The sequence below is a fragment of the Acanthopagrus latus genome, chromosome 7 (assembly GCF_904848185.1).
Source record: "Acanthopagrus latus isolate v.2019 chromosome 7, fAcaLat1.1, whole genome shotgun sequence".
Lineage (NCBI taxonomy): Eukaryota > Metazoa > Chordata > Actinopteri > Spariformes > Sparidae > Acanthopagrus > Acanthopagrus latus.
This window is the reverse complement of record NC_051045.1, coordinates 29,179,409-29,206,128: the sequence shown is the minus strand read 5'-3', so window position 1 is coordinate 29,206,128 and position 26,720 is coordinate 29,179,409. Positions and strand designations below refer to the sequence as shown.

At 41.2% G+C, this 26,720-nt stretch overlaps 2 protein-coding genes across 4 annotated transcripts; both read right to left on the bottom strand.

The window, feature by feature from the left end:
* Positions 1 to 769: 769 nt before the first annotated feature.
* On the bottom strand, positions 770 to 20,563 carry LOC119022820 (renin binding protein). Of its 3 annotated transcripts, none has more exons than XM_037104168.1 (11): positions 20,437 to 20,563; positions 11,291 to 11,396; positions 11,049 to 11,124; positions 10,884 to 10,959; positions 9,230 to 9,411; positions 7,477 to 7,704; positions 5,394 to 5,475; positions 5,078 to 5,253; positions 4,807 to 4,938; positions 3,930 to 4,017; positions 770 to 2,700 (listed from the first exon to the last, which is right to left on the bottom strand). In XM_037104168.1, exons 1-11 carry the CDS (start codon positions 20,546 to 20,548, stop codon positions 2,618 to 2,620), a joined length of 1,341 nt encoding a protein of 446 aa, XP_036960063.1. In that variant the 5' UTR covers positions 20,549 to 20,563; the 3' UTR covers positions 770 to 2,617. The 3 variants fall into 3 exon arrangements, with proteins under 3 accessions (XP_036960063.1, XP_036960064.1, XP_036960065.1); XM_037104169.1 differs by lacking the exon at positions 20,437 to 20,563 and adding an exon at positions 12,258 to 12,403; XM_037104170.1 differs by lacking the exon at positions 20,437 to 20,563 and adding an exon at positions 11,999 to 12,023.
* Positions 20,564 to 20,864: 301 nt separating this feature from the next.
* On the bottom strand, positions 20,865 to 26,720 carry pex10 (peroxisomal biogenesis factor 10). Its single transcript, XM_037104190.1, has 6 exons — positions 26,254 to 26,720; positions 23,489 to 23,569; positions 22,973 to 23,385; positions 22,180 to 22,346; positions 21,590 to 21,725; positions 20,865 to 21,083 (listed from the first exon to the last, which is right to left on the bottom strand). The coding sequence occupies exons 1-6, from the start codon at positions 26,363 to 26,365 to the stop codon at positions 21,015 to 21,017; spliced, it is 978 nt and encodes a 325-aa protein (XP_036960085.1). The 5' UTR covers positions 26,366 to 26,720; the 3' UTR covers positions 20,865 to 21,014.

Below are 26,720 nucleotides of genomic sequence, written 5' to 3'. Positions count from 1 at the left end.
CGGGAGGTACGGGTATTTTCTTTTCTTTTTTTTCCCCTTTCAAAGTAACTTTATTTAAGTTCTCAGAAATGACAAAAATAACAAAAAACAGAACAGCCCTGCACAACTACGATAACTATTCCTTATTCAGACAACAGACAAGCAGTATAAACCTGCGTTATGTAAAGAAGAAGAGCAGACAATTAAAAATTAAGTAAAAGCACACAATAGAAGATAACATTTCAGACTTGTCAGTGTCATCATGTACTTAATGTGCCTCCTGTCTGAAGTGTGTGCACAAGCTTGACAGTGTGTCAGGGAAGTAAATAACATCCCTTCAATCAGCTTCAAAAAAACTGAAAAATTGGTATGGAGCCATTTTACGTATTTTTTTTTGCTCCAGTTGTTGGACTATCTTCCTTTACAATTTGAAAATATTCTGCATATCAGCTCATGCACATCTTTGCTTTCAGCAGCAGCGGCAGCCAGCTGTTTTCAGTGAGAAAGCCCTGATCATCCTGCTGCAACACCACTGTGCAGCACCAAACAGCAGCCAGACCCAGAGAGAGACAGGGCGGTGAACATGGTGGAGCATTGATCAGCTAAAGAGACAGATCCTTTATAAGGAGTTGGTGGAGACCAGGTGAAAATAAACATGACATCAAATAGCTGTTGCTCCATGTCAGTAGGAAGGTAAGCTGTCCCAGCTTTACTTCAGTTAAAGTGGGATGTTTAGCTTGTTGGAAAGTTCTGTGATAAAAGCAGCAAAAAACATTTTAGGGAAGACTGGTTTCACAAAAGGTCTTTTAATCGTCTACCATTTCCATACATCATATTTTCCATTTAATCATCAGCTGTAATATCTTATTATGCAATTAATATACTGGCCATCATGTCTACGGATGCCACACATGTCCTGAGCAATACAATACTGTAGCTTTAAAGAAGTCATTTGTAAAATCTGGCCAGAATTTGATGGGGGCAGCATATGACCAGAGTAACTGACAACTACTGCTCTCTGCTAGCCATCCTTGGCTGAAGCGAGATACTTTTAGCTAATTAGCGGCTGTGCAGCCTGTGGCCCTTGGGTTAGCCTGTACAGTAACCTTGGATCACAGGTCAGAATTAGTGCAGGAGACTGGGCTCAGCTGGGTTTAGCAGCCTGACAGTGAACACTGCTCGACACTAAAAAAGGTCACTGAGCATAGCCTACAAGGCCAACAGAGATCTGTCTGAAGACAGGGCATACAGTATTGAGGTGACAGGCATACAGGACTATGACTCTGTAGACAAGACGTGAAGCGGTAAAGAAGAGAGAGGGAGTCGGGCATCAGCGGTTGAAAACAGCGTGGATATATTTTCACATCTTATTCTGTGAATTAAGGATTAATTTTAATCAAACCAGATGTGACTGTGGAAAGATAAACCAAGACTGTGTTATATGAATATGAATATTTAACAAGTGCAAGAATGATAGTATGATTGTGAATGCTTAACAATGAGTTAACGAGGCAATTAAACTTGTCTTAATTTGGTGACAGAGAGTAACTTGATTTCAGATGATGTATGGTTGCACTTTTCTATTCAGTAAGAAATTTAGTTTTTCTTTTCTTTCATTTTGCAAGTTTATTTTGTTCATTCACTACACTGCAAAGAACACCTGTGAATTATAACAGACTTGCCACTGTAGTATCTCCCAGCTGAAATTTCAGGGGCTGTCAAACTTTTACCTCTTGTGATTCAAGGTGATATTACTAGGAAAGCCTGGGTAGCATGCTAACTCCAGTACACATCTCTGCTACACAGTACACAGATATCTTTGACATATTGTTGTTTCTTCACACTCTGTTGATAATGTTATGTCAGTTTTTTGTTTTCAACTCAAATTCTGCCCAAATCTTACACATTTCCCTTTTGACTGTTCTCCAACATACATTATGGATCACCAATATTTAAGTATAGCAATTTGTATGAAAAAAATACACATGTAGCAGAGTTGTTACATTAGCTGAATTAACTGGAATGACTAGAAAATAAAAATGCGCTTTTAAACGTCTGGCTCAAAAGTCCAGTGTGCATGTAGAAGGCACATGTTGATATAAAACTGGAGTGTTTTGGTGTTAAAGTTTTCGTCTGGATGAAGAGGCAGGGAAAGAGCCTCAGTGGTTAACAATGTTGGCTCACAGCGACAGAGGTCCTGGGTCAGAGCTCGATCCAGGTTTTTGTGTGGAGGTTGTTGGTCCTTCCCAGGTCTGCATAGGTTTCCTTTCACCAACCACAGTCATGAAGCCAGGTCAAGTAGGAATTACCCATTTTTATATCCTATATCTCTCAGTCAGAGTGTCAAGTGCATGATCCAAGACTGTAATATTAGATATCCTGGATCGTTGTCTCCTGTAATTTGGACGTTTGAGTCAATGAGCACCTCATAAAATCTGTCTCTCTGTTTATCTATTCATCTATCTAACTTCATGAGGTGTTCAGTGACTGCATCTACGTGATGAGATGACACAAGATAACTTTACAGCAGTTGCTTTTCAAGAATTAGTGCGTTTTTGCTTTATAACCTGATTATTGTGGTTTGATTTTGTGCATGGAGCGACACATCTGATTCGGTTCCATTATCATAACATTCATGTCAGATTGCTGAGTCCTTGGTTGCCAGCAGATCATCCAGAATACACTCACACATGTACAGGCAGCGAGGCACATGGAAGAACCCTGAAGACAAAGAGAGAAACAATTATCTCACCAACGAGTCAAAGCGGGAAACTGCCTAATGATCGACAGCCTCTGGGGGATCACAAGCCTCAAGGTTCACTGTGAGGCAATTAGTTTGTGGTAATTTGTTTGGTAACACTGTATACAAACCATTAAAAGCACTGGATAAACTGAAATGTTAGTTACCTCAAAGGACAACTCCACCATTTTAATCCATCAGTGAATACGGTTGCATAAAGCCTACAGTGCTGCGGGAGCTGTGTACAGTCTGGTCTATGAGTGATGTCACTTGAGTCAGCATCTGTTTGTTCTGAAGACTCCAAGTTTGAAAATGGAGCAGTCTGTTGGTGAGGAAGGAAGCTCGCCAGACCTCTGTAGCTGCTGCTCCTCTCCTGTGAGGATCGGAGCTGCAGGCTACATTAGCAAAATACAGCACAGTCTGTGAGCAGGCTCTACAGATACTCTCTGTATGTTTCCCAAATGCAGTAGTAATTCATTTGTTTACTTCTTTGTTTGTTTGAAAAGTCCTGCCTCTTAACTTCGGCAGAGTTAATCAAATTGACCCTCTAGGGTTCAAACATTGTTTAATTCAAATTTAATTCAATTGACATCTGTGGACCCTGTGCAGGAGACAGTAGCCTCTTTCGTACAGAGAAGCTGCACTATCACCACAGCGGTGGTTCACCAATTCTCCGCTGATGGTCATTCACACAGAGCTTAAAGACCTGTGACGGTACACGTCATGATGATGACGTCCAAGGTGTTTCCCAGGTGTCCTCAGTTTATAATCATATGGATGCTGTTATAATGTGTAGTGATCGAGATCCTGACCCACCAAACATCCTGGAAAGTGACAAAGTTAAGTTTTTCACTCTAACTTATATAATTAAATAGTCGCCATCAGTAAACTGGACGCTGTCTGACTGTCACTTTCTGGGAGAAAGTTCATTGAAGTCCCAGTCTGAGCATCACCTCAGCTGGTCACCACCCAAGTGCAGAGACATGAACCTTTTAATGGGGCAAAACCCAGATCATTAATGAAGAGTCTTTTTTTTACTTCGACAAGGTCAGGACTTCTCTGTACCAGCTGTAGTTGGTCAAATGCAGCTAAAACTACAGTCCCCATCTGTTTCACACTAACCTGTGTCCCACCAAGCATTTTATTGAAGTAATTTGGCTTTTCTGTTGCTGTGGCATCCTGACAATTACCAAATTAATTATATTCTTACCTTTAAAGGGACCACCTTTTAAATCCAGAGCCACTCTCCCCTCTTGTGTCAAATAGCCAAACCACTCGCCACTCTTAGCATCAGGAAACTGCAGAGTCAGGCACATGTACAGTATATATTAGGCTCACACTGCACTGCAATATATAAATGCATTGATTTTGTATATTAAAAAAAAAAAAAATCAACAATAGGCCAGCTTCAAACGTTCCATCCCCTCGAGTCATCCACATAAGGTTTACGCAAGTGATCTTATATGTTATGTAAAATCAGCAGTTGGAACATGTTGTATCTTGTTTGTTCAAACTGTACCCTCTCTGAAGTATCATCATCAAATGTGTCTACAGTTCAAAATGTAGACATTTTTTTACATTTGTTGACAGTGGATAAGTTAAGAAATATGTCACAGAGTAGTTTTACACGGTCCGTAAAATCTGATGCCCACTACGAAGCGGCAAACTGCAGGCCTGAACAATCAAGCCAATGTGTAAGTGCCAAAACTGCAGTCCACTCTAGGCTGCCTTAAAACGCGAGTCAAACCCCATAAGAGCCCATGTTAAATGGCCAATTGTATAGCAGAAATGAACATGTTACAGCATTGTACATTAACATTTCTTCTTGCTATAGCTGATTTCTCCACTCATGACAACTGTAGGAGACCAGGGTCGCTACACAAAGCTAAGCTGAACCACATACACTCTATCCAGACGTGTTGATCCCCGAGTACGTCTGTGCTGCCATGATGACGGCTAGAGGAAGAAGCTACTGCTGACATGAGTTGTTTAAAAACCTTCTTTTTAGTAAACTGTACCGTCAAATAAGCTTTGAAAAATCTCAGTTGGAACTACTGTGCCAGCTTGGCCCTGCAGTGTAAACTCACATGGCTAAAGGTGTATTCATAAACTTGAAAGAATCTTTCCAGCAGCTCTGGCCTCTTGGTTTGACTGTAGGCCATCAGGAAGGCGATGAGAGCCTCACAATGAGGCCACCACAGCTTCATACTCCACTCCAACTAGTCAAATACACAAACGGGATCAGTCAGCTTGATCTGATGCATGTTTTCAAACTTGGTGATCAACTGAATGCAAACAATATCTACCATGACAAGCAGATGCAACAGCACCCACTACCTCCAGGAGTGATTGATTCACCTGTGTGGGACAGTGACCATCCACATCAAGGAAGTAGAAGAGACCACCATGTTCTTTATCCCAGCCGTACTGATAAGGGAGCTCCACAAACTTGTCGATGGCCGTCCTCTGGAGCTCCTCGTCACCCCACTCTGCACTGAACTGAAGCAGGAACCAGCCTGCTTCCAGGGCATGGCCTGAGTCAGCACAGGTTAGCATGTGGGGAAGATTCAAGGAAAATGGAAAATGTTGAGGTCAGCAACAAAGAACAGGAAACAAACTCAACCCTGGCTTCCTCATGCACTCACTGTGCTTGCTGTAATGTGGTGGTGTCTACCTGGGTTCTGCAGTCGGCCCAGGCAACCTGGCAGCTCACTGCCCTCTGGTGACACGTTCTCTAGAACAGCAGTGCCGTTTCTCTGTATCACATTACAGGAGAAGAAATAAGAAGTGTTACCTTCAGGATATTTAACACTAATTGGACAATCATCTAGATCTTCTTCAGTTGCAGAGAAAAAGCCCATTTAAAATGAAAAAAATACACCAGTTTGTAACAAAACTATTTGACAGGGTTCAGCACCTCAGCTGTGATATCACTCCCGCTCACTTTCTTTCCTTTTTAAGGTCTCGCCAAACGTCCACACAGCTGCAGGCTGTGAGTGTCAAGATGCTTTAACGTGCATACGGCCATTTAAAACAATAGGCTGGCTTCAAAACGTGCATGTCAGATGCTTTCAGTGCATTTGGTCCTATAGTCACACATGTGCAAGTCACAAGCAAGTCTAAATGTTTGACATTCAAGTCAAGTGAATCCCAAGATAGAATGAAAATCAGGCAAGTCGCGTCTCTGCTGAGTCATTGCTGATGTTGAACAAGTCACAGGTCAGGCCATAGCAAATCTTAACAATCTGCCCCAGTTTCCACATTTCCATCAGTTCACAGACAGACAGACATTGGCAAAGCTGGGTTTTATTTTCATTATCAAACAGTTGCAGCATCTCAGTAATAGATATCCATTTGTGGCAATGAATAAATAGCCTTTCGCTTTAGTTAGCCAACAAGTGGGCAGTAACCAGTTCCATTCCATCTCATGTACTTGAGTAACTTTTTGGGGGTATTTTTAAGGCAAAATACTTTTACTCTTACCCAAGTAGATTTATTTTTAGAAATTGTTTTTTTTTTTTACTCGGTTACATTTGGAAACAATTCCTGCTCATTCCGTTAAGAGGAGGTTGTTAGCTGATCCCAGGTCTGCTGGTGCTCTGTCATCATTTGTACCACAGTCAAGCCTCCACACAACTCTGTTCAAAGCAGCAGGAGTAAGACTTTCAAATCACACTGACTGCTTATATTTACTTTTATTGACGGTGTGCAGCACAGCAGCCTACAGTTGTATGAAGTCAGCAGGAAATCAGAGAACCCATCGCTGACAGGGAGCTGTGAGTGTGTCTGTAGTGGTAATAACTTTGATAACACTGTATGTATACACACAGGATATCACATTTCAAACTACTGCTCCTGTTCCTGCTTCAGTAGATCCAGATATACACATGACAACTTTCTCCTCTCATGTGGACATTACTGACATAATGTCTAACCACAGGTGGTCTGCTTCAGGTCTAAGTGAAGAAGTGAACACAACTGTATTACATATACAATAATCAAACATCACAGGCACAGCATTATGTCCTAATTCACATAAATAAGTCATTTAGCCACTTCTGTCGCCGTATTATCCTCATGTAATTGGACAGACCTGGACATGTGAGTCTCACATCTGAACTGAGACAGCTGTATGGAATGACATGTGGAAACTCTTAAAATGTACTTTTTGACTGCGTCTATAAGACACAGGAATTGTTGATATTTGCCAAGTCATGTCATAAAATAGAAGAGAAAAAACAATGAATTTAACAAGAAACTTTATTTATAACAATGTTTGAAAATACAATATTTTGTGCCGATAAGTTAGCATAACCTTGTACTGTGGCTTTAGGAATACAGTGATGTTCTTGTCACTGATTTGTGGGCCTGCAGCAGATGTTACAGCATACTGCTGTTCCTTTCCTGTTACCATCGTTAACAACATACTACTTGAATAGAAGTTTCATTATTTTTGGACTTGGCCACAGTCATTCTGCCACTTTACCAGTTTTGTACATATTGGACTGAAAGTCATTCATTAGTATTTTAAAAAAAATAAACATCACTATCTAAAAGTCGAGTCCTTTCTGTTTATCTGTTTTAAAAGTCAAGTTGAGTTTTTTTTTTTTTTATCAATGTTAGTGAAGAACGTGGCAGACTCAGGTGAAGTTGTTGGACTTAAGTCTCCCCAGCTCAGATACAAACCAACTGAACTGAATCTCATTCCTTCATAAGGGGCAGGAACAAAGAAACTCTCCTGCTCTGTGTGTCCATACCTGGATGTGCTGTAGAATCTGCTGTACGCACCAGTTGCCCAGCTCTCTGTACTTCTGAACCACCTCCTGTCCACGGCCTTCCACTAGCTGTTGCACTAGACACAACAGCATCATGGGAACTGCCATGCTGTTGGTAGGAATGTCTCCAGGAAGCTGAGGCCGGCCCAGGCCTGATGAGTCCTTCTGAACCCAGTAGATTAGCTGCTTCATCATATTCTCAGCCTCGAGCTAGCAACACAAGAGAGAAGACAGAATCCTGTCAGACTGGAATCTGAGGCCGTATCCATGTGCTGAACCTCATGTATGCTGAATCTCTGATGAACTGCATGTTCAGAGAACTCGCAACACAGCTAGAAATGCAACACAAAAGCTGTTAACTTTTATACTCAAGTTATCAAATAACAACTTCCTGTACATTTTGCTCAAAACACAAAGTGTTGCATATCTCCACACTGGTCTGCCTGAATGACATAAAACCCAGGTGACTACGTCCCCATGTTAGGGTCATCATTATTATTATTATTATTATTATTATTATTATTATTATTATTATTATTATTATTATCATCATTATCATTATTATCATTATCATTATTATCATTATCATTATTATCATTATTATTATGTATTCATTACAATCTCAACTTTCAAGTGTATATTTCTGATGTGTTTTATTCCTTTTTTGCCCACTTTAGAATGAACTGAATGAACTCTTTAACTTTCAGATGGATTGCCACAGAGATTTATTTTGACACAACAAAATGAGAATGAGAATTTGAGCCGTTGATGATCCCCTGAAAATTCCTACATTACAAGCTAGCTTTACAGTGGTGTGGGATTTCATGTTCATTATGATAATGTTCAGAGTTTCTTTTAAGTAAGACATGAGTTAAAGCTAGGTGGACATGGTTAGCGATGGGGATGATGCGCAGTGATCACGTCCCCTGAGTCTGTCATTCAGCAGCTAACTCAGTAGCACAAAACAGTCCCTGAGCCAAAGAACAGAGCCACAGTGGCAGTAACAGACACGGCTAAACAGAGAGGACAGGAGCATATTGAGCATATATAAATGCATGCTGGCATTGTCTGCATTGTGAGTGGACAGGCAGGGTGTCTGCAGGGAGGGCTGCCCCTCCATACAAACCCAGCTTGAATGACTCTGAATTTGCTATCCATATACATTTTGATAAAACCTCAAATAAACTAACTGTGCCTACATCATATCAGTGTGGTCCTCAACAACCAGTAATAGAAATAGGAAGTGTGATGTCCCATGTTGTCAGCTGTTACATTATTGTGCTACAGTTGCAACAAAAAAAACGAGGAATGAGTTTCACCACAGCTTGATGAATTTCAACATCCTATACATGCCCCATCAGCACAAAAGTAGCACAAATCCAGTACATATAACATCTACAGCATGTCACAACATGAAAACAAAAAGTTGACAAAGATACAAAGATATATAACAAGACTTCAAGACTTCAATTCTCAGAGGCTTTGCGTAAGAATATCATCGTCTGCATTATCTGATAGATTAGTGAGCAGCGCGTGTGCATGGGTTGTTAAGAGGTTAGGGCAGCCACACTGGCAGTCTGAATTACAAGTGTGGGTACAAACACGCAAGTGAGCTGTAACTGCCATGAACTACACGAGCAGCCAAAAACCAAAACCAGCAGGGCAAAAAAAATGGGGCAATTCCTATCCAAATCCTATGTATAATCCACAATGTGGTTAAATAATGTCTTTGTACCTGCATATCCTCGTCACCGGTGACTCTGCTCAGTTCATCCATGGCCAAGATGTAGAAACACTCACTGAATATAGTCCTCTGAATCTTAACTGCTTTGCCATCTCTTGTTAGGCAGAAAGCACACTTCCACTGGCCACTGCTGGTACCAGGAACACGAGCAAACTTTCTCAGGAATGCCCCTCCTCCAAGATACAAACAGAAGAGTAGATCATTAGTTATGATTTGACACATCAGTCTGAAGCACTTTTCACATGCTGTCCAAAAGAAAGTTTTTGTTAGTAGCTGCATCTCCGGCGCGCTGCCGTCATGGCAGACAAAAAGTGTCCATCCCCGAGTGCGACCTAACAAGCATGCTTGAGGAGCGGTCCACCATTACTCTCCTGCCTGTTAGGTCGCCCTCAGGGGTCAACACTATTTGTCTGCCGTGACCGCGGCGCGCCGGAGGTGCAGCAGCAACCTCGAGTCATTCAAAAACTCTTTAGTAAACTGTGTACACAAACAATGTTCTCAATGCTGGAGTTCATGTGTAGAGACCCTGGTGATACTACCAGCAAGTTTCATGTTGTTGAGCCTTCTTAGTGTTTTAAAAATCGCGATTTTGATGCTAGAGTAAAAGTGCCCCATGCACTCCCATTGAAAATTAGCTTGCCCAAAAACGAAACTACGGTAAATCTTAAAAGTGCCTCTTTTGTCATAATTATGCTTTTACACGAAGGTTTGACTCATTAAAGCCTATATTGGTTATTGGCGAGGGTTTCACTTTAAGGTTTGATTTGAAAACCTTTTAAAATGTTCCTAGCTAAAAGCATGCCTGATTTTCTTTGTTGTTATAAAAAACAACTTTTTGCAGATCCCAGGTTTGTACCTGAACGTGACAACCTGTTGTGCACTTTACTGTGGCTGCCTGTGATTAATGTGCCTGGTGATTAGCAGAAAGCACAAAGCAAACACCATCATGACTCATTAATCACTCAGCCTATAAAAGAACACCGTGCTGTACCATCTGTTACAACAATGTGAATGTGTTCAACGTTACTATTGCACAAACATACACAAAGCTCCAGCTCAACATTTAACATCCACACTTTTAAGGCGAAAATCAAAAGGTCCAGAAAACAAATGTGAAAATCTCAGTTGTCTCTAATTTGCGCTCTGTGTTTAAACGCACTCTTCGAATTAACAAGGCATGAATTCAAGTTTCAGCTAGAGCCCAGACTCTCATCGCTGTAATCTTTAACATACCAAATAATATGAAAGAGCTGAAATGAATTTACAGAAGGGAATTTGTTGTTGTTCCAGTGGCTCACCACTACTGACGTTAAAATCGTTCTGGGTCGGTAAGAAATAAAGGGATCACCCTCTTGGGAGCATGACTCTACAAAATAACCAACCAACACAGCTCTAGGGATCACGATGTCGGGTGCTCTGCTTCTTCGGTCAAGACTGAAATCATCTGCATGTCTATTAAATGTCTTCCTGCTGAATTTGGTTCAAACATTTATGGTTTTCAGACTAACCACTTCAGGAGAAAGCAACTAGACATTTTAAGACTGTGTAGCTTTTGTGGAATCCAAACAGTACTTGGTAGTGGACTTGGACCTGCTCGGAGTCAACATGTTAACCTTGCAGAATCAAGCTTCACAATCATACACACCAGATTTTGCTGCTTCAAGGATTTCAGGCTTATGGAAGCGATCCATGGTTCGGTACAGACGACAATACATCCACACCTGTGAAAGATAAAGTCAGAATATTCACAGCACAGATGAAGACATGCTGGTACATGTTTTACACAGCCAGTACCACTTCAGAGACTTACCTGTCTACCCTGCAGCCAGACATACTTCAGCTCGTCGTAAACCTTCCCATCCTTCCCAATACAAGTGAAAAATCCTCTTAAACAAGAAGCAGAGATTCAAGTTCATGACAAAGATACCGAACACATGCACACTACAGTTGGATATGAATGCTTGGTATATAAGTTGATAGTATAACTTTAAAAAAAAAAGCATGCACACACAATATTTTCATTTCAAAAGCATTTGAGTGTAACTACAGTACCCGTGCACATTGTCATGAGAGTATCTGAGCCAGAAGTCCACCACATTGTCCAGTTCTGTGCGAAGACGCTCTCGACACTCCTCCAGCTTCACCACAGACATTTTCCCTTTCAACAGGAATGTGAAGGTCAGTTTGGAATAGAAGGTGTGCTGTGTGATATTCCCTTGTTTCGTTTTGCTTTACTTCCAAAAATACACCTTACTGAACATCAATTCAGATCCTGATTCAAGTCTAGTAACTTTGGCATTTCATTTACAACAAAAGCCCAGAAGATCTCTTCAAGCAGCGCAGTTTCTGGGTAGATATGATATCCAAGATACATGTCACCAACTCAGTATTAGACTAAATGTGAGATATGGCCACAATCTCCCTTCTTCTTCCTTTAGTTATGGCACTGAATAATGGCTGGTGTTTTTCAGGCCATCGTGGTGTCACAGTGATCTTGACCTTGTGAAGATTCAGAAATGTGTTTGGAGTACGAATCTTCACCTGACTCGGGGAGAGTAGATACTGACTGAACTTTCCCTTTAAATACATTTCACAGTGAAGATTATATTGACACACGCCACCACACTAACTCAACAACTACATGACTGCAGGAGGACGGCTCAGAGACTTTACTGTAAACTTCATTTGGAAGAATAAACGCACACAACGGAACAGAATCTAGATGAGAACGCTTCCTGCATGTTTCGCCATCGGACTGAACAGTCAGGTGAGAAAGTGAGTCATGGTGGTGGTGAGACGCCGGTCAGCTCCGGGTCTCTGCTGCTGCTGCTGCTGCTGCTGCTGCTCCGTCTGATCAAACTCGACTTAGTGGAGCTCAGCTGTGTGACGTCACGCTGCGCCGTGTCGCTGCGGTTTGTTAGCAGCTGATCAGGTTTAACATACAGGCTAAAATGCTAGTTAGAGTCCCTTTTGAGCATGAAGCAGAGGAGGAGGACAGGTCAGAGGAGACGGCGCTTACCTTCGGTCCGAGCAGCAGGGGACGCGCAGCAGTGTGACTGCGCTGTCATGTGACCACAGCTGAGGCTGGAGGAGGATCACGTGGCGCACAGAGCTCCTCCTGAGGGATCTGTGGCAGCTCGATCAACACCAACTACACTTCCTCTTCCAAACCTAAAAACAACGTTAACGAAAACGCCAAATAGATGTTGCCTACATCCGGGCAAGAAGGAAAACCTCAAATACAGGAACACACAGAGGCTTTCAAGAACAATATGACACAATCAGACAGGTTTCAATGAAAAATGTTTCATAATTACTCAGAAATGTATTCAACTTTGTTAACAGCCTATGAAATATGCTCACATGATCATGTGTATCAGGCAAAGGCCTACATATAATAATCTCTTTTGTGTGTGTGAAATCGTTTATGCTGAAAAAAGCTCCTCCACTTTAAAGTCCTTATTTTTGGCAGATTTCACTTCTCCCCTGTTACAAATTCCAGAACCTGTGAATGTGAAAATCTTTTCCATAGTAGAAGTTTTAAAGGACAAGTTCACCCAAAAATGAAAACTGAGTCATCATTTTCACACTCCCATGCAGAGTCAGGGGAAGTTTCATAGTCCACAAAACATTTCTGGTTAAGGGAGGTTATGTAGAGTTAAGGATTAGGTTCAGGGGTTCAAGGGGAAGCTGATGGACTGAACTCTGGAGCACCTTGTGCTTAGATGAGTCTCTCATATTTGATCTGGAGAGCAGTGTGACTTTTGTGCAGTTAACGATAGTCAGAATTAATATCGCTGTGCCTCCCCCACAGATCAGTGTATTCCTGCTGCAGGTGGTGTGGAGCCTTTCTGGGCTCATCCAGTGCAGTTTTCTGCTGGTGGAGCCTGAAATCAGTATTGTGGTTGTGTACAAACTGAAACTTAGGAGCTGTACTGAGTTTGCTGGAAGGCAACAGCAAACTTCTGCTTTTCCTCCAGAGTTTCAGTCTGATTGGGCAAAAGCCAGTTTTGGCTCAGCACACTGCCTCTGCCAGGTCATCCTTTCTTCTTTCAGAGCAGAGGAAGTTTGGTCTGCTCTTTGCTTTAACTCTGAGTTTCTTGTCTTTTCCTGTTTCAGGGCATCTTTGAGTTCTAACCTTACATCTGTGTTTCACCGTGAAAGGACACAAACATTTCTGTTGCTAATTGTGTTTTGTGTGTGTAAATGTAATCGGGATATTAATGACGTCCAGAGATGCGAAGAGTACCTTCCTTTGTATTGCTGAGAAACCAGCAGATGGCAGTATACACTAATCCACTGTAGCATTCACCAGCACTCAAGCCCTCTCTACTACGTGTTACCTGTTGATTTAAAAAGACTTTACACAACAGGATGGTATCAAGTGGAGACTTAAGAGAGAGAGAGTGCCGACAACGGAAGTTCAAAACGCTGGCCGATCACGTGGTCAATGTAGCCCTCCAAAAGTTCCAGGAAGTGCTTTGCGGGCAATAGACAAAAGAGAACAACAGGAAAACCGCGATAATCAGTAAATGTATTTATTTAAATGTGTTTATTTATTTAACTTTCAGACTTGAGGGAGGCAGACTAACAGGTGACTAACAATGATTTGCCACTTGACTGCACAATAAGTCTGGACTCACAGCAGCATTATGATGATAACTGTGTTCTAATAGGAAATCCATAGCAAATAAATTACATTTTGATTTGAATTCATTGCAAATAAATGGACTTCTATCACTATTTGTTAACTAGTCTTACTTATCCCAAACTTACTCACAGTCTTGTTCTTCCCAATGCACTTAATACCCCAATGAATTCATTAAAAACAGTATCTAAAGAAGTTAAACAGATCAGCATGTCAAGCTGTTTGTGTCCTATCTGCTATGTTGTCCTAGAATACAGTCTTCACCTTGGTGTGCTGTGCTACATGGTGATGCTCCAGTCACCTGGAGAAAGATGTGCAAGCTTGGGTGGCTGAAGTCAGAGGGAGCAATTTAACCACGTACAAAGATTTTAACAGCAAAAAAAAACTCCCTGTACATTAACGTCACCGTGGGTATAAATTGACAGCGTTGGATTAAGTTATATTTAGAGAAGAGAATTTACATTTATCAGCCTGTTGCATGTGTTGCTATCGTTATCCAGTGTGCTAGCCTAAACTTTTATCTGTTAATATTCTCTTAATCTTCTAATCTAGACGAGGACAATCCGACTAACCCAACATACTTAATTACTAGTGTCAATTTAATTCCGATGCACTACTGATGTGAAAATGTCATTCTTTAAACATTTTATTTTGAACAAGTGTTGCTCCGACCGTGCGCTCCATAGGAATTACACTGAGCAGCAGTTAGCTTATGCTAACTTCCAGGAACTTTTGAGGGGCTCCATGCTCCTCCATTGCTGTGAAAAACCTGAACCATTGCAGTGAATTCTATCAAATCACCTGCTGGCTCTGGTAACAGTGCTGACTCACATGAATGTGTATGAAAAAACAGACTGTGATGACTCAAGTCAGACACTGCAGGCACTGTTGCAAGCCACAGTGGGAGCTACGATCATGTGCAGACAAGCTAGCTGTCAGTGCAAAGTGAATAGTCTCATAACAGGCTATTGTAAGGCTCATGGCTCATGACAGGCTGTAACATGGACATGTATTCTGTCTCTTCCGGTGAGGGAGTAAGCGCACGCTCGACAGATTGACTAGTTTGGACTACCGGAGGACAGGACTTTTGTTGATCTGGTAATCCTTTATTTTTTTCTACAATCGGGAGTCTTCCTGCCGGCGTGATCTGCTCTGTGCAGCTTGTTGTGGCTTCCTTAAAAAATAGACCAGGCAGCCAGAACTCAAAGCAGCCGTGCCTGGCTTGACTCCCCTGTGCACCGAGCTGACTGCGGCTGTCTGTGATTTGTAACATATTATCTGCTACTGGCGGATGGAGAGTGATGGCAGGTTAACAAGGGGGATGGTTTTTGTTAATTTTAACAACAAGGGGGATGGTATCCCCCCTCATCCCCACTCAAATCGCCTGCTGGTAGTAGTAGTATATAATCATAAAATCATAAAAGATCATAAATATCTTATGGTAATTTGAAACTTCATAACAATACTGAAAGGTAAAAACCTTATTGTGAATGACCTCTCGCGGCCCACCTGCAATACCTATGCTACCCACCGGGGGGCTGAGGCCCACACTTTGGGAATCACTGGGATAGGTCAATTGCCAGTGACAAGGCCATCGACTACTTAGTGTAGCAAAGGAAAACATTGTTGTTTAGATTAAAGTAACAACATCTCTTTTGTAATTTCAGTTACGAACACACCAACGTTATGCATGTAACTTCAGTTACTTTACTTTACTTTATGACATTAGTAAGTCAAATTAACTGACTGACGTTTGCTTTCCAACTGGACATGAATAGAGATCTCCTGGATGAAAGTTCTCCCATCCATCAACCCCTCCTCAACCTCCTCCTTATACAGACTCTTTCACCCTTCGTACTACTGACTAACTCTTTTGGTGCCGTAATAGCTACTACAGCCTGTAGGTTACGACCAAATGTAATTATGGGTCATAAAAATATTTTTTCACAGTCTCTATGTGCCTGTGCACTATGACCAGCAGATGGGGCCTTCTCCAAACAATATGTATTCCTTGGCGTGTATGCACCATGCTGTCTTAGCACCGCAAAACACAAAACTTGTGTGTAGTTTACCAGTGTTTAAAATTTGCCCAATAAGTAGAGCTCATTTTGCAGCCAACAATAGATACAGTTTCCCTCTCTTGCCTCCCTAAAGACAATGGTAAAAAAAAGAGGAACATTTTCATATTCTCTTATTAATATTATGTTCAGGTTAATTGAACATTTTACACAGCCAACTGCCAAGCTGTTAATGATCTGGAGAGTGAGGAGGAGAGCAGCAGACATCCATGACTGCAGTGTAATAGACAAAAGTGGATGGTAGCTTGGCAGCTTCTGCCTCTGCTGACAGCCATACTCTCTATGGAGGGGAAACCAGATTATCCAAAATGACAGCAGGGTAAGCAAACCGGCTGGCTGTCAACAGGAGAGAGAATATGTGTGTTGGGACTGAATGTTTGGAAGTAAACACTTTGAGTGCTGGCAGAGTGTGTGGGCCATAAGAGAGCTAGAAAGTCAGTTTTTACTTCTAATACTCCTTTAATGCGCCAATGTGTAGCATTCAGGAGAATCTATTGACAGAAACAGAACATGATATTCATAATGTTCATTCATATGTTTTCATTCGTGTATCACCACTTGAACTTTCTCATAAATGTACTTATTACTCTGGAATTCACCATGAGTAACTACTGAGAGAAAAGGCCTTTTTTTGCTGACAAGACAAATAATGGCTCCAGAGAGCTCCCTTTGTGGTTTTAGTGGTGAAAGCAAGCTTACTTTGTATCTGGATCTCCATACTCAATACTTCTCCTACTTGGTTAAAGCAACATCATGTAGAAGTTTGTGTTTTGTGCAGTTTGAATATATATTTGAATATAAAAAAATATATTAAAAATATTTTTTAAAAAAACAAACAAAAAAACCCAAAACAAAATGTAGACTCAATTGTGAAAATTAATTTTTGACTGTGGAAAAAAACACATCAGTGGCTGCTTTGCGATGGGCACACGGCATGATGGGTCAGGGACAGGTCACAGGAGTTGCACTTGCACAGCGTCACTCACTGCTGAACGTGAGACGCGACAAATGCAATACAAGTACCAATACAGGAGCAAATATAGATATTCGAATGGTTCGAAATCTGTGGGGTTTTTTTAGCACGAGTATTTGAAAGTCATTTTGGAGCAATTTTGACAGGCCTAGACAGCAGTGCAAACACCAACACAAACCCGGCACTGATCCGAGCAGTGTCAGCTAGCAGAGCTATCATATAGCTACACTACACAGCAGTTACAGGTTGTTCTCAGGAAATTCACAGAGAGTTGAGGCAGACAGAGTTCATGTGATTCTTCCCACTTACTGAAGTCACAAAGTGCAGAAATAAGCTGAGGATGAGGAGTGGCTGAGAAATACTTTATATAATGCTGGGTAACTTTTCCCAAGAAATAAATGATAAGGCCTAGTTTCCTCATTCTAACCTGTTATTCTACATCAGAATTTATTTGTTGATTATTATTATTATTATTATTATTATCATCATCTACAACATACTGTAAGTAGTCGCTAAGGCTATTAAATAAATGTAATGGAGTAAAGAGTAGAATATTTACCTCTGAAATGTTGTAGAGTAGACGTATCATGTGGCAGAATATTGAAATACGTAACTTTTACTTGTAATATAAGTAAAGTGAGTTACTCAAAAAATCACACGCTGTAGTCCCAGACAACAAATGACTGGATCTTGGAACATTTATGTTGATGTCATAATGTCTTCTGAAAAATACAAACGTCCTGTGATGTTTTCGTCTGCAGCATTTTCTAGGAAGCGACTGTATTTTTATGAATGAAGCTTAAGCTGAAGCAGCAATGAAGTTAACAGATTTATAGACCTAATCCCAGAGCTACGTGTGATAGCACAGTAAATCTCAGTGGTTATCTCACTGTTAAGACATGACTCTCCATCCAGACATGACAGTTGATCACTCCACATTCACAATAGTGACGGGTTGGAACATGTCTGCTCTCTTCCCAATCTTTCCATCAGAAAGAGCAAAGTATTTTTTTGCACAGCTAGCCTAGGGAGACTACAGAGACACATACCATCAAAGACAGCAGCTATTGTCAAGCTGCTGTTATGGGAAGTTTAAAAGCCTATAATTACAGACCCTGGTATTTTCACATCACCATATCACAGAGAGCAGCATCCACAAATATCTGTAAAGAAAAGGGTGTTGTGCAATCTCTTGTTCCACTCCAGCTTTGTTTATTCACAAAACTGTCTAAAGGCATTTTGATACAGGATCTATAAACATGATAGCAGAAGGGACAAAACAATGAATATTAATTACCAATCTTAAATATCTGGCTTTTTTTACACTGCCCACTGGCTCAGGCACACCAAACTGACGTTAAAGAACTAGCATTGATCTTTCCTAGGGGGAAAGTAAAGGTGTGGAGGTTGTAGAAGTGTAAATCATATCTGACTTTAATTTATGGAACCAGAGATGGTGTCCTGTCTTTGACCTGCAACTTCATTGCTATGCACAGATTTAATAGGAAGCCAGGATGATTTCCAGATCACGATGGATTGTGCTGTGATTGTTTAAGATTCCCTTAAAATGAGTGTTAAGTGTTGTGTCCTACAAAAAGTCAAAAAGCAATACCTGCGTAACAGTAAAGCTATTGTGATAAAATACTATTTAATAGTGCTTGAGTTAATGTCTTAAAGTATCTTATATTAAATGTACCTGAGTACAAGTGAAAGTATATAGAATGTATGTAGGTGTACTGTATATTATGGGTCAACTGATTCTGATTTTTGAGTGTTTTGGGACTGAATGTAAACACTTTGAGTGCTGGCAGAGTGTGTGGGCCATAAGAGAGCTAAAAAGTCAGCATACATAGTTTTACTTCCAATGCTCCTTTAATGCTCCAAATGTGTAGGGTTCAGGAGAATCTTTTGACAGAAACAGAATATAATATTCATAATCATGTTTACATTAGTGTATCACCACCTGAACTTTCCCATAAATGTACTTATTACTCTGGAATTCACCATGAGTAACTACTGAGAGAGAAGGCCTTTTTTTGCAGACAACATCCGATACTCAGCATTTTTCTCATTAAAATCTGTAGAAACTAATGATGTAATTATAGCTAATAACGTAATAACGACTTATAATGTAATAATTTAAATGTAACAAAAGTTTATGATGCAATAAAATCACAGATGCAGGAACTTAATAAGGATAATGCGCATAATGTAATAATGTAATAACTTATAACATTAAGAGCCTTATTGATACATATATTTTGCACAACAGTACATTTGTTTCTTCAGTGGTTTTACTCATGGAGAGTCATGTGTAGGAGTTATGAAAAATGGTTTTGTTTGTTTGTGCAACTGCTTCAGCTCAGTTGTGGGGCTATAATTCAAATAAGGATCAAACTCAAAACTCACACAATATAGTGGAAGCTCAAAAGCACAGTATAAAAACTGTGTCCACAGTTTCCATTCCAAATAGACATGGTCAACTATTGAAAGCTGACAGAGTAGATGTGCCACCTGGCTCATATCCAGACAGAGGGTAGGCAAGTTGATGTTGCTAATGAACTCCCTGTGTCTCAGAGTGTCATTAGCAGACCGATCTCTCAACATCAGAACCTTGGTCCAGTGCATGGAAGGCCTCAAAGTGTAGCCCCATGAGTCACAGACAGGGCAGATGACCAGTATCTGAGGATCCAAGCCTAATGCCACCATGATGTCAAAACTCCAGAGACATCTGAGGGCTGTCAGAGGAACCAGCATGTCTTAAAAGACCACCAGGAACTGGTTTCACCACTACAGGGACTTCTCATTTCTCTTATTTGTTGTTTCCTCACTCCCCAGAAGTCGTTCATGTCTGCCATCTTGCAGGCCAAGTCTCTTCTTTGTTGAAGACACATGGGGGCAGCCCTCACAGAAGTCTTCAGACCGACACGCCTCCTTTGTTATTGACTGGACACTGCAGTGGACCAGACTGATCTGACGCCCATCATGACTGGAGTTTCATCCCAGAGTGAAGATGGATAACTGATGAAACTCAAGTGTCACCACCAACTTTTATGTTTATGTTTGTTTGCCGATTCACCAGCAACTTAACATGTGCCAGCCTGACTGTACAGACCAAAACGACCACAAACAATTTCCTACAGTTATTTGAAATATTTTTCTTTTCATGGTCTCTTTCAAAAATGTGAGGCTGATCACACCGGAGCATGGGGTTTCATATGTTACATCATTTCAGTTTTCCCTGATAACTTCCAGTGTCCAGAGGGTGCCATATTCACATTATGGGTTATTAAATGACTTCACAATCAGAATATCACTGAATACAGAGGCAAAATATGAATAAATACATAAACTCATTCTGCAAATTGAAATGATTCCTGTGCCTTATTATTATTTTGTGTGTGTATATATATATGATGCTGCTCTGTCCCTCCTCCTCCAAGTGTGTGAGCAGTCTGCTCTGAGTGTGTGTGGATGATTGATAGCAGATTGGACCTACTGATTGGCTGGAGCCGTCTGATTGCTGCTCCAGGATTGGACCGAGGCGGGAGAGGAGCCCTTTTTGAACCACCAGCTGGCTGCAGTCTCCCTCTCCAAGCATTCACCCACATCCAACTGGGACCAGTGTCTAGCTTGTCTGGGTCATGAGTACATGTAAACCACAGACACACACTTGTTTTTATCAAATGAGATACACCCAATGGATTAAACACCAGACGACTACTGCGACACCCCTGAATTCCAGGCACTGTCTGGCACACCTGCAGTGGGCCAGCCAACATGTTGGTTGTCAGTGACGTTCACTGATGAGGGCAGGTTCACCCTGCATCAGAATAAAGAATAGCAACATGTCTGGAGGCCAAGGGGTAACAGGTAAAGTATTCAACTATTAGAAAAACCTAGAAAACAAAACATTGAACATTCCCCTCATTTTATTAGAATCTGTTGTTTTAATGTTATAATTAAAATAAAATTAGTATTTACAACTTTGAACAGATACAATCCAAAATTTTAGTCAGAAACAACCAAAAAAAAAAAAAGTGTGTGTTTGTGTGTTTATTATCAGGGTCTGCAGTTTTAGCTGTAGTTCCTCAGGTACACCAGTCTGTGAGGCTGGAACTTCTCTCGACACAGAGGGCACTCAGCCTAAGAAGTAAAACAAAGTGTTAATCTGGCTAAATTTGGTGCTTGGCCCCCACCAACACCTCCATTCCTCCTGCTCCTTCAATGTGGTTTCAGATTTGCAGTGTTAATATGATTTAACACAAATAAAATATGGAAATATGAAACATGTGAGCACCAGACCGCAATAATGAAGGTCTGGAAACTATACACAGGGACCTTCTTCCACATGCAGCCTCACAAAGTAAGGCTCAACATTTTAAGAACCTTGTCATCAATTTGATATAATGTGTTTTTATACTTTAACATCTCTTTAATGTCAATCAACCAACACCAACGATATGAAATAGAAATCTTACTGGAAATAGTGCCCCCAATCCTTACAGCAAGATGAAATATTAAAATCTCTTTTTCAGTTGCAATAAAAATGATTAGTCGAAACAGAAAGACACAAGCCATGTAGTTCAGTTATGGTGCAGACGAAAAGTTTTAAATTATAATAAATTGTGCTAGCCATGTTGAAGCCTGACCTTGGTGTTGCACCACTCTGTGATGCACTCCCAGCAGAAGAGGTGTCCACACGGGGTGGACGTGGAGTGTCTCCTCTCCTCCAGGCAGAGGATGCAGCGGACAACTCTGGAACCTGAACTCTGTGTGCGCTGAGGACTGGAGACAGATGAAGAATTCAGCACTAAAAAGCACTCAAATTATATAATACTTTCTATCACAAAGCTTTAATTACATAAGTGCAGTAGCTCTTGCAGTGTTGTTTAAAGAAAGCGATAAAGGGAAATCTTGATTGAGTAAAATCGGCCCCCACAATTTTCTTTATGGCTCCCTCGATTTTGTGTCAACAGACCAAAATTGAATTATTTCACCATAATATTTTGAATTAATTGCTATGTGATCTGTGCAAGTCCAGATCTCCTGAACTCAACAACTTCTGACCAGGCTGTAATGACATTCATTGATAATAAAGGACGCTCACATTGAAATACTGACAAAATGCTGTTCACTTCAGGACTAAAATATTCAACTGTAGAATAAGGATAAGTTGTTTCACATTACAATTCTGTCCAGAGCGGTGTTGTTTTGTCTTGTCCTTGTCATGTACTTGTACCTGAGGTCCCTGTAGAGCCTCCACTCCTGCCTGGCTCTCTGTCTCTGTCTGAAGTTGTTGAGCTGCAGACAAACTGTGATGAGCAGCTGGAAGAGAGACACGGCCCCCAGCAGCCTGTAGCTGCTTCGGATGTTCCCGTCATTGCTGTTCAGCCCCATCACACGAAGCTACACACGCACACAGAGACATGCACACACACACACACACAGACAGACAGACAGACAGACACACATACACACAGACACACACACACACACACACACACACACACACACAGACAGACAGACACACACACACATACACACAGACACACACACACACACACACAGACAGACACACACACACACAGACAGACACACACACACACACACACACACATACACAGACACACAGACACACACACACAGACACACACCTTTTCCGTTAGCTGGGTGCCGTTGACATTTTAACCAAAAGTGGAACATGAAATTGTTACCCAATGGTACCTTTTTTCAGTACTTGTATTCTCTGTATAACAAACATTTAATAATTAGTAGTAGATAATAACTGAATTTTCATTTTTGACTGAACTGCACCTTTAACAACTAGTAGTGGAAAAAAATGATGGGTGTGGCTATTTAGTAGAGTGCAAATAAATGTGAATTACATATGAATGCTGACTTGATTACATATGTAAATGTATGGCTGGGCTCACTGTAAAGCTTTTTTAAAATAGAATAATAAAGGAGTACATTTCTGTTCCGCCTAAAATGTGAGATACTGTAGATGTAGGTATGTAAAAACAAATACCTACATAGCTGATACCAGCTGCTCTCTTTGATAGGTGATAGAAAGAGCCACTGATGTAGAAAAGAGCCACATGTAGTCTGTGCAGGAGAGTCAGACTCTGCTGGAGGAAAAACACAGCGGGCAGGCATGCCTTCCTCTGGGGCTCTGACAGCAGCCCCACTGCCCTCTGCATCCACCTCCTCAGCCAAGACTCCAGGCTCCATAGCCTGAATGGTGCCTGCCGGCGACTGACACCACTGCGGCTCTCCTGCCCACCTTCCAGCTCATTCTCCAGGCACATCAGAACCTTGTCCAGAAGGTAAGGAAAGAAGGCATGGCAGAGGACAAAGAGGCCTCGTCTGGCTGTGGAGGGGACTTTATGTTTACTGGGATCCACCTGGATGATGTTGACATATTCTTCACCAAGGGTTTGGTAACCTTGGGAGGAAAATGATAACAGTGAAAACAGTTAACCACTGCCCAACTAGTAAAACATGCGTGAATCAAGGTAAGATGTCATGCTGGCTTGTTCAGTAACTACCTGAGAATGTTGTTATCCCGTAATATGTGAGGTCTGCCAGCAGCTCTATCTCTCTCCGCCAGTCCAGCCATCTTTTGGATCCTACAGAAAGAGAAACAGAAAAAAAGTTGGACATGGTTGAATATATGGTTGGCCAATAAATCGATATTATCAATTAATTCCGGGCTTGTGGTTTCATAAGATTTTTAGAAATTAAAATTGTTTTCCTCTTTAACTTCCTCTGCCGCCACATAAAGGGCCCCCTCCCCCCCTCCCCCCCTCCCCCCTGCATTTACTTCCCACAGACAACATGGCCGCAAGCAAACAGTTTGTTCCCAAAAAAAGGCACTGTCTCGTCAGTAGTTTCAAGCTGGTTCGATTCTGTGGCGTCAGACCTCCAACAAGCCACGGTCGCTGCAAAGTTTGTTTAAAGGCTCGGCAGGACCAATTAATTTCAGCATCTCAAACAGAAGCATGCAGCAGCGTGGGACAAATGTTGTTCACTATGAGATGTACAGGACTGCTGCAGCCTACAAACACCTGCTTAAAAGCAGCCAACATTAGCGGAGTCATTTTCTCATTGTATCCCATATGACACATAAGGGGCTCTGTGAACAGCCATTACAGATGCTGTCATGATGCATATCGCTTAAGATATGGTGCCCATATATACAGTGGAAAAGCCAAGGTCTGTCCAAAACTTTCGACCCCAGGTATACGCTACCAAGCTTCAAGTTGCCTTGCCTCACCTGTACAAATGTACACGTGGAAAGATCGCTAGAGAGCTGGAGGGAGTGTCGTTTTACTCCACTACAACAGACAATAAGTTCAGGGAGGCCATTTTATTTATTTTTTCAAGTGAGTCTGATGGTGCACTGTTTACAATGTCAGGGCCATTTTGTTTACAATAAAAGCATTGAAATAAAAGCAATACTTTGAATAATTTCTTTGACTTTGGTCTGAAAAAAATAGGAGATTCGACTTTCAGGCCATGCCTTTGAGGAATATGGAGAACAGGTGCCTAATTTCCTACACAGATGTTTCATGACTGAACAGGCAGTTGCTTTATCACTTTAAAAAGGAGTGTTAATTATGATGATAACCAGGCCATCTATTGCTTGAAAGAATAAAACCTACTAGTAGTAAGTGACCATTGAACTCAACTCATACATTGTAGTAGGGCTGGGCGATATAGCCAAAAGTCTCATCATGATATGGATTTTTTTTTTTAATCGATATCGATAATTATCACAATATACATTTAACAATAATAATAATGTTGAATTGACAAACTGCCAACAAAACCAACCAACCAAATGGCTTTATGTTAAACACCGAATAAATAAAATGATATATACGTACAACAAATTGCTTGTTTTAAACATGTCTCAACATTTTAGAGGTAGTTCACTGAACCGAACATTGACCAAAGAAAATAATAAAAATGTAATTGTTGAGGATGATTATACTACTGTATTCTGTGAATATTGCACATTCTTGAGCTTGCAGGTAGTTGTTCAGTTCAGCTTCATCAGCCTCCTGTAAGACCTGATGTGGTTCGGACGTGTGTCCAGACCACGTATCATCTCTGAGCTGCTCCTCCACCTTGACACTACACTCTGTGACCGTCATTAGCTTCTTGAAGCCCTGTTTTTAAAACTGTGCTTATTGGCATCTTATCTTTAGCGGTACAGTGAGTAAATGTGCTTGTTACGTCTTTGTATCACTTTGGTTTCTTCTCATGTGGGGTAAGGGGTGCTGAATAAGCAGCAGCAATTGTTGGTTGGCGAAGTGAAGTTTGACAAGTAGCAGCAGTGGGGCTGGTCTGTTGACTGCTTGCAGGAGGCTGATGCTCACATGACTGCTGGAGTTCTGTTTGGGTCAGTACCTGTTGAGATGATGGAAGAGGCTGGTGGTCGTCGACACATTTTACAACTAATGCTGGTCTGTCATTTGTCATTTGACTTCAGGTAAGAGAACTATTTCCAAATAAGCGCAGTAGTGTGACCTTTCGTCTATTCAATTTCTCCGTCTCTGTCAGTTTCCTCGCTCTCAGTTGCGCTTGTCAGACCACTCATGTTCTTGTGTCGGCTCGACACCGTCATTCTGAGTTGTTGTGAGTGGGAGGGACCAGAAACATGCATCCACCACATGTATTTGTTTCTCTGCTGTGTGACTGGCTGTTGGTGTAATGTTTTTTAAATAAATGTCATAAATGTATCATTGTTATCGTGGAAAATTTCATGGTAAAACTTATCGAGATTGATTTATCGCCCAGCCCTACATTGTAATGTGACTCTCAGCTCAAGTACATTATAAGGTCAGGCTCCCACAAACACCCTCACCAGTGCAACTTTATTTTGGAAAATTAACATCTGTCTGTGTCCTTTTATGCTGCTTAACCTGTTAGTAATACGTGGACTTTTTAATTAATAGTTGGTGCCCTATCACTCACATGAATCCGATAGAGAAGAAGAATTAATGTCAATAAAATTCAAGTCTTTAAATATGCTGGGCTATTAATGTTTTTCCAGTCCAACACATTCCAGGTTGGCATGAACAGTTTCTTGCTGACTACATATTGCTCAGTGTATTAAATGGATGCCGAATTGATGAAGGACTAGATATCTTCCCAGTTATTTTGTAAAATCAATGGCTACAAAAGGAATTTTGCAACCAACGAGATCGAAAATAAAACTGGCTAGCGACATGAATGGAAGTCAATTAAACTAGCTGATGAAGACGAATGCTAATTTTCCCGTGTGTTACGTTTAGAAAAAACTTACCAGCAAGTGCTTGAAACGCTTCGTTGGCGTTGTTTCTCAGGAAGGTCTGATAATATTCGTCCTTTTGACTCGACCGAATCAACTGGGACTGGTTTGCAGGAGCAAGGGGCATCGTAAGCTAACATTAGAGACTCAAACGTTACCAAACCAAGTGACACTTCCTGACGACATGTTAATGTCACCTGGCAGAAGCTTTTCAGACAGACAAGCCCCGAGGAACATTAGCTCTCTGCGTCCTTATTGTGGGCTGGAAGTGGACGTTAGTTAAACTCCAGCATGTCATGTTAGCCGAGCAAACATTCAAGAAGCAGCACGCCGAAATAAAAACAAGCTAACCTAACTTCCGGGTCCGTGCTTCAGTACTCTGCCCCTGTGCTCTGCATTATCGGCATATGCACTGATTTTTCTTTGTAAAAGTTTGGACAGACCCATGCAGCCAAATCCAGGAAATAGACAGGAAGTAGATG

What these genes read in the sequence shown, in the direction of transcription:
- pex10 (XM_037104190.1), bottom strand. Translation starts at nt 26,365, where the DNA reads ATGCCCCTTGCTCCTGCAAACCAGTCCCAGTTGATTCGGTCGAGTCAA. An exon ending in AGCGTTTCAAGCACTTGCTG is followed by an intron (nt 23,570 to 26,253) that starts GTAAGTTTTTTC and finishes CTCTTTCTGTAG; the next exon opens with GATCCAAAAGATGGCTGGAC. An exon ending in CAGAGTGGTGCAACACCAAG is followed by an intron (nt 21,084 to 21,589) that starts GTCAGGCTTCAA and finishes TTTACTTCTTAG; the next exon opens with GCTGAGTGCCCTCTGTGTCG.
- LOC119022820 (XM_037104168.1), bottom strand. Translation starts at nt 20,548, where the DNA reads ATGTGGGTGAATGCTTGGAGAGGGAGACTGCAGCCAGCTGGTGGTTCA. An exon ending in CAGACGGCTCCAGCCAATCA is followed by an intron (nt 11,397 to 20,436) that starts GTAGGTCCAATC and finishes TCCTGTTGAAAG; the next exon opens with GGAAAATGTCTGTGGTGAAG. An exon ending in TCTCATGACAATGTGCACGG is followed by an intron (nt 11,125 to 11,290) that starts GTACTGTAGTTA and finishes TTCTTGTTTAAG; the next exon opens with AGGATTTTTCACTTGTATTG.